This window comes from Acanthisitta chloris, unplaced genomic scaffold (assembly GCF_000695815.1).
Source record: "Acanthisitta chloris isolate BGI_N310 unplaced genomic scaffold, ASM69581v1 scaffold10851, whole genome shotgun sequence".
Lineage (NCBI taxonomy): Eukaryota > Metazoa > Chordata > Aves > Passeriformes > Acanthisittidae > Acanthisitta > Acanthisitta chloris.
In genome coordinates this window covers 5865-17130 of record NW_008654385.1, presented here as the reverse complement: position 1 = coordinate 17130, position 11266 = coordinate 5865, and the positions used below count along the sequence as shown (strand labels likewise).

Sequence of the window (11266 nt, the reverse complement as noted above, 5' to 3'; positions counted from 1 at the left end):
TTTGTGATTCATTGCTTTAAAAAAAATATCTCTTTTTTTGTTGTTTTAGAAACAGAAAAGATCCCTGTGATGCGTGGACAGTGGTTTATTGATGGGACATGGCAACCTCTGGAAGAGGAGGAAAGTAACCTAATAGAACAGGAACATCTCAACCGTTTCAAAGGTCAACAGCTGCAGGAGAGCTTTGATATGGAAGTATCAAAACCTGTTGATGGGAAGGAGGGTAAGATTGTTTAAATCACTATTTTTACAGTATGTTCTCTGGACAGTTGGGTCTAGTTTTCTTAGGTATGTGATCTGTAATGATTTTCCATCCTACATAATGAGGAACATTGTTAGAAGCATCAATTTACTCTCCCATTTTTCAGTGTATCTTGGTATAGGATTTCCTGCTGCAGCACATTTGAGGAACACTGAAAATTATATTTATTGATAAACATCTTGTTCCCATTTCCCTTCATATCTTCTAATTGTGTTTGAAATCTCACTTCAAACCGAAACCTCTTGATGGGGCAAGAAGAGTCAGTGTCCAAATACAAACTGGCTAAGAGCTCTCTGGCAAACATTCCTAATTTTGCCCTTAAGGGAGTAGTATCAGTTTTACAGATCACATTTCATTTTCCATTCTTATTTGGTGTGAATTTATTAGAGTAGTTTTCAGCTGCAGTGAATCTTAGGCATTCGTTCTGTCATGCAAGTCCTTATATTTAATGACCAAGCTGAGGACATTCAGTTAGTGTTGGTGAAAATCTGAGTCTAATGCATGGAACATTTTCGGACATTCAGTTAGTGTTGGTGAAAATCTCAGTCTAATGCATGGAGCATTTTCAATAATAGATTTGTGCAATTAATGATCTATTATTTAACATACACATTGAATTGATTGCTCAAAGTATAGCACAGCAAAAAAAATCAGTATTTTTGACTTTCACACTTCAGTTTGTTCACCAAGTGACAGCCAACAATCTACAAACCATGAGCTGCAAGTCCAAAGGCCTCTCAAGTTGTTTTAGGAGGGATTTGGTTGTACTATTCTTTGTAGAGCAACTTCCTTTTTAAGCTACCTTTTTGTACAAAGCAGTTGCACAGTGGAGAAGTGGCTGTGAGTTCTAATGTGTGAGCTCTACGGCCACACAAGTGAAAGCTTGTTAATAAATTGGAGCAAGGAAATATTCAGATTACTCCTGTGATTACTGTAAGAAAAACCAGAGGATTAGTTGTTGATTTAGGGAGTTTTTTCAGCAGTACAGAGAGTAGTTAAGTTTCTGACTGCCCTTAAAGATAGTGAGGACTTTGTGAATATTTCTTTTCCCTATTTGTACTACTTGAAAAGATCTTTTCCTCTGGCCAAACCTGCAGTAAAGTCTTCTGCTTCAACAGCTCTGTCAAAAAGGTGCCTAAAGTGCTGTGACCCCATGCCCACAGCACTGTGCCAGCACAGCCACCCATTTGGAAGGCCCTTAAACCTGTATTTGTGTGTCTGTACTGATACAGTGTTCCACTGTACTGGCCCAAAGCTCAGTGTGGTTAGTGCAGGGGATTGTGCTTTTACATGGAAAGCAAATCTTGATGGTTCCCAAGTGCTTCCAACTTGTAGGAGCTTAGTTTCTGATGGAAGGAAGGATAGATTCAGTGGGGCTTGGATTCTTCTTGGCCAGTAAGGAAGAAAGTTAGGGTATTTTAAAAGAAAAAAACAGGGCTGTAGAGCTGAAATTTCAAAGTTGATGGTGGAGAATTTGGGGAGAGTGAGGAGAAGGATATAATCACTGATATTTGTGAAAACATAGAAGATCAGAAAAAGAAACTCCAAATTTAGCCACCAGTGCCTTGTTTAAAACTAATGTTTAAAAAAAAAAGGCAGAACTCCAAAAAATAACCCCAAGCTATGTATGAAGTCACTTGAAAATGAAATATGTATGAATACTAACAACTTTGAATAGATATTTGGTAGTAATAGAACAGTTGCAGGAAAATCACAGCTAAGTGTGTTAAAAGTGGTTTTGTAATGATAATGACAATTATCTCAATACATCTTAGACACTGGAATGTGCTGCTCAGGGAGGTGGTAGAGTCACCATCCCTGGAGGTGTCTAAGACTGGAGTGGCACTTAGTGCCATGGTCTGGTTGTCATGGTGGTGTTAGGTCATAGGTTGGACTCAATGATCTCAGAGGTCTTTTCCAACCTGATTGATTCTATGATCTTGGATCTGTTGGCATCCACAGTTGCCATCTGCACCTGGCACTGGGAGAAGCTTTGCCACTTGCATTATTGCTGGTGAAGTAAATATAAGTAGTTGCTAAATTCAATTTATAAATGTCTTGAATGCTACAGTTTGTTGTATTTGCATCCTGCATGAAACAGACTTTGATCCCATCAAGGTTTGTAGGGAGCTGTTATTTAGGATTAGTGAAAGAATAAGTCTGTAAATGGCACTGGGAAGCAAAGTGTTTGCAGAGCTGTGATAAGAGATTGTAAGGGATGAAAGACTAGCCATGTCCTCTAATTCCTCAGGAAAATGAATACAAAAGCTGCTGTAACAGGCTATTAGTACTTAGAATTACTTCAGTGATTTTATTAATTCTGCTCCTGAATTGTGGCATGTTAAGGAAATAACTAATCTTCATCCAAGGTTTCTGTTGGTGATAGGGTGAATAAATGCTCCATTATTAAGCTCTTAACCAAACAAACCTTCCTCTGAAAGTACAAATGTTGCAGAACAAGGCTCTGCAGCCTGTGGCCTACAAACTGTAATGGCCATGGTGCCTTCCAGTGTTTTTTGGGAGCATATCAGTCTGTAAAATGCAGAAGGTAACAGAGAGCACGTGACAGTGTTTAGGTGAATGATTCCTCAAGCTCTGCTTCTTTACCACAGGGCAGCCTGGAGATCATTGCTGCAGGAGGAGATCCCACTGTTTACAGGGCAGACTCTAGTGGTATTTTGATTTTCATCCTTATAAAGTATTTCATTTCATGCCTTGCAAAACAAACTGCCTTTATGGTGCCTGATGTCAGTGACTCCTCTTGGTGTCTGATCCTCTTTGGTGGCTGCTGAGCTGTTGGTCTCAGCTGTGGTATGACTTTGTCAGGTAAATTGTTATGGCAGGATGCAAAATTGTGGGACTTTATTATCAAAAGCAGTCTGAGAAGCAGGTTGAGAGAGGGAATTCTCTGCTCTACTCTGCTCTGGTGGGACCCCACTGGAGTACTGCATTCAGCTCTGGGGTCCCCAGTGCAACAAGGATGTGGAGCTGCTGGAGTGAGTCCAGAAGAGGCCACAGAGATGCTCTGAGGGCTGGAGCACCTCTGCCATGGAGTCAGGCTGGGAGAGCTGGGGGTGTTCAGCCTGGAGAAGAAAAGGCTTCCGGGAGACCTTGGAGCCCCTTCCAGTGCCTAAAGGGTCTCCAAGAGAGCTGCAGAGGGACTTGGGACAAGGGTCTGGAGGGACAGGACAAGGAGGAATGGCTTCCCACTGCCAGAGGGCAGGGTTAGATGGGATATTGGGAAGGAATTGCTGGCTGTGAGGGTGCTGAGGCACTGGCCCAGGTTTCCCAGAGAAGCTGTGGCTGCTCCATCCTTGGCAGTATTCCAGGCCAGGTTAGAAGGGACTTGGAGCAACCTGGGCTAGTGGAAGGTGTCCCTGCACATGGCAGGGGGTGGGATGAGATCTTTAGGGTTTCTTAAAGTGACCAATGCATCCACAGGAGGAAACCACACTTAAGATGAGGAATTGGGGCTTGGCTGCACTTTGACTGCTTTGCAGTGAAGCTGAACACCTGCACCTGTGCTTGAGTTCATGCAAATCACACACTTGCCCAAAAGCAAATGTGCAGATGCAGGAAGGCGCCTTCTGCCTTGGCATTGCAAAGAGTCCTTTTGCATAATTTCTCTGAGCAAATTGAGAGCAATCACATTGTCATTTTGTAGCCGGATTGAGGAGCAGAGCTTGGGTTTGCCACTCCAGTCTGTGCTCAAAACAGTCAATTCTAATGACTTTAGAGCCCTAGATGAGGTGCTCGACTTCTGTAGCACAGTATATTTGACTTCCAGGTCTGATTGGTTGTTCTGCTGCTGTGTTGATGGGTAGACAATATTGGGGGACTTTGAGCCCCCCCAATTCATTTGTCCAGAACTTTATTTCATTCAGGTAACACTAGGCATTTCTGCAAATTGGCTTTGCATGTCCTTGAGAACAACTAATTCTTCAAACTTAACATACATAAGTTAATAACAACATGAGATGAAGGTGATGTTTTCATCTAGATTCTGAGGTACTAAATTTTAAATACTTGACACAAGCTTCAGCCCTGAAAATGTGGAAATATCTGGAGTGTTTATTTGATCCCACTGAAAATAACATAAGATTTAGAAAGTGCCTTTTCTGCATAGTTAGGCAGGCAGTGAGTTCAGGACCTATCTGAAATAGTCCATCAAAGGAGCAGTATTCTCCAGAGATTTCAGTCATATCAAGGCTGTTGCAGGATAAACCAAGACCCGTTGAGTACCTATCACCTCTTGTGCCATCATTTTTTCGAGTATTCATTTAATGAGGATGAAGTAGAGCTGAAATCTTAATATATGTGATAATAAGATCAGAATGGACATAGTTCATTGTAATTGCACAGAGAGATGCTCAAAAATCAGCTGGAAATCAACTGAGCAACCTGATTCAAACTTGAAATTGGATCCAGCTTTAAAGCTGATCCTGCTCTGTGTAGAGGATTGGAGCAGGCAAAGTCCAGGAATCCCTCAGACAGAAATTATTCTGTCATTAAGTTTATGATTCCATGAGAGATGATAAGAAATGTCGAAAAAAACCCTTGTGAGTCAGAATCAGAATTAATGTTTTAATGCATTGATTTTGAGATAGCTTAAGTTTATTAGTTTTTTCCATATGGTATTTCAGTGTGTGGTTAATGCCACAAAACCTGTACAAGTTGCATTTGGAGTGGTTGATCTGTTTTGTCTTAGATATCAAATAGTGTTTTCCCTCTTGATAAAACATTTGTATAGATTTTTGTCACAGCCAAGTTAACCTTTAGGTGGGAAAGTCAAATTCATAGAAGCAGAGAGTTGTGCAGGTCAGGAGGGATCTCTGGAGTTGGTCTAGTCCAACCTTCCTGCTCAGAGCCATGGAGTTAATGAGAACACTTTGCTCAGGATGTTTCCCCTGAGATTTTGAGTATCTCCACCAATGGAGACTCCACAACCTCTCTGGGCAGTCTGTTCAGTGTTTTACCATCCTCACCATGAAAAGCATTTTGTCTTCTACTTGCGTTGAACTTCCTGTGGATGTTCTTGTGTTGCATTCAGTAAAATATTATACACAACAAATTATTCCATGGAGTCCCTAGTCAATAGCTCTGAGGCTAATTTTCCAGGCATGTGCAACAATAAATACACTTTTTGCATCTGTATTGAGGTATCCACTGACAGAGCTGTTAGCTGAGTCTGGACCAGGATAAGTGTGGCAGGTGAAGCCTTTGACACATGGAATATCACTTGGACTGGCTTAAGTGACATCAGTCTGAGCTACTCCTGAGGCCTTGCGGAACAGAGGAACAGTAGGATATTTTGTCTGATCTAACTTTTAATGACCCTTTTACACTCTCTAGGGAAAAAATACAGCTGTGCTTAAAACTGAGTTGTTTAGTGTGTACTTAAGGAGGTTTCTATGTTTTTCCCTGCACAAGGGTATGGTGGTGATGCTGTTGTATGTGTGACTGATGCCACGTCCCAGCTGTCTCTTACTAATGCCTTTAGCTTTGTTGTGATGTTGTAACTGGTGATGAAGAGTGAAGAAATTGAATTTGGCTAAATTGAAATTGAAAAAAGTTGAGTTTGGGACCTGACACTTTTGCTACAAAATCTGGGTTTTTAAGTGGTTTTTTTTCCAGAAAATGTGCCATTTTTTTCCCTGATGATGCTAATGAAAACAAATTGCACCCCTTTTAAAAATTTTACTTTGAAGCTCAGTTTTTTTACTTTTAGTTCTCTACTACCTCCCTCCCTTCTCCCTCCCTTCTTTGTTCAAATGGAGAGGATATAAGGAGAAATCAGATGCTGCATGTCTTAAACGAAAACATTCCCAAGGTACAGTGGAGATTTCTTGTTCTTTTAGTACTCCTGGCTTAGGCAGCTTTAGCTTCTAGCTTGCTTCTATCAGTTACATGTGTTAGATTTACATGCTTCAGGTTTTTTGAGCTGTATTTGTGCCATTTCCTTCCAAAGGGAAGGAAAAAAGCAGCTTCGATCTTAGAAGAAAAGTAGAAGTGTTGTGAATCTTAGAGGAAAGTAGATGCTAACAGTGTCACGCTGTAATCCTGATTCTAATTGTTTGTGGCTGATGAAAACTGTAAACTTTTGTTTCTCACACTATTTACATGTGGTTTGGCTTTTCCAGTAAACTAAAAGCAATTTTTTAGAGTCACATCAGGCCTGGTATGAGATATGTCAGAGAAAGAACAGAGGGTTTATACCAGATAATTATACCAAATAACATTTTCTTTGCCACTTTTTTGGGGTAATAATCTTTAATTTTATGTTGTAAATGATTTTTGCTGCAGCTTTTTTATGAGTACAGGATGAAACGAGACTCTGAACATTGGATGTGGGAGGGGAAGCTGTGCAGAATACATGCTAAAGGCTGCTGTGCTGCATAGAACAACCTCAACCTTTGCAGCAGCTGATTGCAGATTGATTTCAGAAAGTGGGAATAGGTCTTGCATTAATGATTGCAGAAAACTCCAAAGTACTTGTCCCTGGGCTTTCTCTGCCACCAATTAAAACCAGTCGGGATTAAACTTATACTGACTGCAGTGACTGGGGAAAACTTTCTTGAAAGGCTTTTGAAAACCTGGATTTAAAATGTAAATGCATGTGGTGAGTTTAGAGTTATTCTGGTTATAACCATATATTCTTTCAGCTCCCGGGAATATTGTAAAGTCTGAGAATTTATGTTGCGCACAAATGTTTACCTTTTGGCTTCCTTTAATTATGTTCTTCTGTAATTGGGTCCAAATGAAAATGCTTCACAGTAAATTTTTTCCTGCCTCTCCTTACACATGGAATTCAGGTATGCTGAAGGTGAATCAGTGTAACTGTTCTGAGCAGTAAGAAATGACTTTTGCAATTGTCATTTGGAAATGATTTTGTGTATTTGTTCCCTCAGACCATGTTCAGTTGTGATAACAAATGTGCTTGAATTAAAATTGAAAGTAGTTGTTTGTGTGACAAATAGTGACACTGATATATAGTGACATAAATAGTGACACTGATGGATTGAGAGGTGATGAAGTGCAATATAAAAATGACAGCAGTGTGAAATATCCCTTTTTAATTAAGAGTTATAGCCTTTTTAATGTGGGGGGTTTTTTAGTAAGTAAGAAAAGGTTTTAAAATATGCCTCAGGTTTATGTACCAGAACTTCAGAGCTGTTTAAAAAAGAACAAACTAGCAGCCATCTAATGCTCTCAGCTACCAGTATGATGTGACAGCCTTTTGTGCACAACATGCTGCTTGTAAGACAGATTCATTTAAAAATCCCTGGAAAAAAGAAGGCAGAAGAGGTGTTGAGACAGTATATATCCCTCCTCTGGTCTTTAGCCTGACTGGCATGACAGTGCCTTTGTCACTGGAGGCAATATGAGCTCTGAGCACTTCAAAGATGCTTTCCTCCAGATTGATTTTGACATGAGCATAGTCAAGCTCTGGGAGAAGAGAATCACCCTGTGCCTTGGGCTTGGCAGATGGATGAAAGCATAAAGTCAAAAAACGGGTACTTAGCTTGAAAGGTGTTTAATTTGAAGCTGTTGGTCCCGTGAGATGTCATGTTCAAGTGCCTGTCTGTCCATACGTGGTGCTGGAGGTACTCAGCTCCTCACTTGAGCTGGGAGGATGTTTGCACATGCAGTGAGCATATTCCCCATTTTCCCCTCTGTGTTCATCTAGGTGAAATTGGAGGTTTGTGTGATAGGAACCATTAAGTTCTTCAGCAGAGAGAAATCCACTGTTGGTCCCTCTCAGTTTCCCTGTGCTTCTCTCCTTGTTTTTCCATGGCTTTGCTACTGTCTTCCATTTCCAGTGGTGTAGGGCCTTCCATGTACTCACACTGTAGGTGTCTGTCTTGATTGGTATTCCTGAAAAATGTTTCATTTCTAGTTGGATACAAAGGATCCCAAAATTTAGTCTCATTTCCATGGGCTTGGACTTCAATCCCTAATTAGAATCATAGAACAGTTTGAGTTGGAAGAGACATTAAAGTCCACCTCATCCCACTCCCTGCCATGGGCAGAGACACCTTCCACCAGCCCAGGTTGCTCCAAGCCCCATCCAACCTGGACTGGATCACTCCCAGGGATGGAGCAGCCACAGCTGCTCTGGGCAGCCTGTGCCAGTGTCTCAGCACCCTCACAGGGAAGGATTTCTTCTTTACATCTAATCTAAATCTCTCCATCTTCAGTTTAAAACCCTTCCTCATGTCCTATCACTATCTCCCCATCTAGAAGTTGCCGCTCCTGCTTTTTATAAACCCCTTCAGGTGCTGGAAGGCCCCTGTAAGTTCTTCCTGGAGCCTTCTCTTCCCCAGAAAAGTGTGCAGAATCCCTGGGGATTTCTGCAGCTGGAGAAGATGCATCTATAGATACATCAATGTGTGTGCTGTCAGTGTCAGAGCAGTGTCTTGTGGAAACAAAGTCTGGTCCAGAGGGAGATTCCTGTCCCCATGGTTTTACAGGAGACCCTTCATCTTCTGTGCCTGATGTTCAGAGATGTCATAGGCAGAGGCAGGTCTCAGTGAAGCTCAACAACATCTCAGCCTGATGCCCTGGAGAGAATCCCCAAGTGTAGCATGTATGCTCCTGCAGGACCCAGCAGGCAGAGGAATGGACATGAAGAGTATTCCCCTGTGCCATACCCACTGCCTAATATAATTTCTGTCCCTTGGCTTCCTCAGCCAAACTGTGACATGCCTTTGTGATTTGCTGACACGCTGTGACATCTCTTGGTGTGAAAAGCTCTGGAGTTGTCAGTTTGAGCACCTCTGCAGCTTGCAGGGAGGTCACGGGAGAGGCACCACTTGTTCTGCAAACAGAATGTAAATCCTGTTCTCGCATCATCCTCAGGAAAACATCACTTTCCCCTCCTCACATTCAGCTTCAACCCAGCAGTGGCAGCCCTTGTTATCCCATACCTAGAGAGCATAGTTGGCATATTTTCATTCTTTTAAGGATGTTTATTTTCAGACTATTGTCAAATCCTCTCTAAAGGCACTTGTTTGTGTTCCTGTCTCACTTTTACACACCCTGAGCTTGTCAGCAGCAGAAGCTCCTTTTAGTTGGTGTCTTAATAATCTCTTCACTGTCATGTAATCACAGAGTAGAATCCCAGAATGGTTTGGGTTGGAAGGACCTTAAAGATCACCTTGGTCCATCCCTTGCCATGGGCAGGGACACCTTCCACCAGCCCAGGTTGCTCCAAGCCCCATCCAACCTGGCCTGGAACACTCCCAGGGATGGAGCAGCCACAGCTGCTCTGGGCAACCTGTGCCAGTGCCTCACCACCCTCACAGGGAGGAATTCCTTCCCAATATCCCATCTAACCCTGGCCTCTGGCAGTGTGAAGCTATTCCCTGTGTCCTGTCCCTCCAGGCCCTTGTCCCAAGTCCCTCTGCAGCTCTCTTGGAGCTGCTTTAGGCACTGGAAGGGGCTCTAAGGTCTCCCTTGAGCCCTCTCTTCACCAGCCTGAACATTTCCAGCTCTCTGCTGGTTGCACTTCTTTTGGCCAGGATTTGGTTGGTTTCTGGGCTGCAGTGTACATTCCTGGGTCATGTAGAGCTACTCATCAGCCAACACCCCCAGGTCCTTCTCAGGGCTGCTTTGAATCTGTTTTTCACCCAGCCTTTTGTTTGTGTTTGGGATTGCCCTGACCCAGGTGGAGGACCTCACACTTGGCCCTGTTGAACTTCATTTGCAGTTCCTCAGTGCTTCCACACCTTGTATTTGATTTTGATAGTCCTTTAATATATGTTCTTTTGAAGAACACCATTAAAAGTGAGCAATGTGTTCTTCCCAAGTGAGAACAATTAATGCAGAATAGGTAAAAGCTGCTTCTTTCTGCATGTTCTTTCCAATAGAGAGAGGCTGGGTTTGATTCCAGAATCTGAGGATTCCTCCTCTCTAAACTGTTGTTCTTCCAGTGGTCACAAGTGACTCAGCCGTGGACCTCTCCATCTCTTCCTCTTCATTCTTTGGACATTGAACACAGTGCCCTCCAAAGGGATCAAGTTTCCATCCCTCCTTGTGTCAATCTCCCCAGGATTATACTCTGAGTGGGATTTTGCAGGATGCAGATGCAACAACTCATAAGGACCTGCTGGACAGTGCATAAAAATCCACATTGGCCAAGGAATTCAGGGTGGCAGAGATTGCAGAGACATCTGCAAGGAGCTCCCTTGCCTTTACTACTAGACTGTATGCCTGTCTCAGGACATCACAGTCCTGTTGCGTTGCCTGAAAGAGGAAGTTTTGTTGAGAATTTCATTTGCTTCTCCAGTTCTAAACTGAGATTTCTGTGTGTGGACTCATCTCTGCTTGCAGAGAACATGCTCACTGAGGTCTCACTAGATTGCTGCTTGCTCTGGCCAGTCCTTACCCTAAGCTGCCCTGTCTGCTCTTCAGTCAGGCTCATTCCCTTCCTGTTCTTGCTCTGTCAGTGTAAAACAGTGATAGAGTTGTAGTTATTTTTGGTGAATCAGTTGTTTACCATAAGAGAAAGGCTAATCCCCTCCTAATCCCCTTGTTCCTTACAGATTTCCTTTTGTTTTCCATCAGACTCTGTCAGGTCTATCTGCCTTGGCAAAGAAACAAAAAATCCTACAGGAGAAAGGCCATAACATCTGGCTGAACCTCCCTGCTCTGTGCTGTAGCAGAGCTAAAATAGGAAATCCTGATGGCTCAGGCTTTCTATGAATGTTTTTAGAAGGGTATAAAAAATTCATGTGTGTGATTCGAGTAGGGGACAATTTAGAGCTCTGCTTACTATGGGAAAAACACCCCCAAAACAACCCCTCTGGGGGTTTTCCATGACTTTGGGCTTTTCAGCAAGACCAATTAGAGTTAAATCAGAAATTTTTGGTCACTGTTGCTGTTGTCAGCTCTCCCAGGTGTTGTGTACCCCAAATTCTGAGAGACCTAAGCAGCAGATTCCCACACTTGAGTGAAATCTGAATTTATGGCAATTGCTTTGCTCCTGCAAGCTCCAAGCCTTGG

The 11266-nt window shown here is 42.6% G+C and overlaps 1 protein-coding gene across 1 annotated transcript in view; it reads left to right on the top strand.

The window, feature by feature from the left end:
• The first annotated feature begins 55 nt into the window (after positions 1-55).
• The window catches only part of LOC103810592 (phospholipase DDHD1-like), a 14300-nt gene continuing 3089 nt past the window's right edge, over positions 56-11266 (top strand). The window contains exon 1 of the mRNA XM_009083499.1: positions 56-223. Coding sequence (XP_009081747.1) covers positions 70-223 — 154 coding nt within the window. The 5' untranslated portion in view covers positions 56-69. The remainder of the gene's footprint in view (positions 224-11266) is intronic.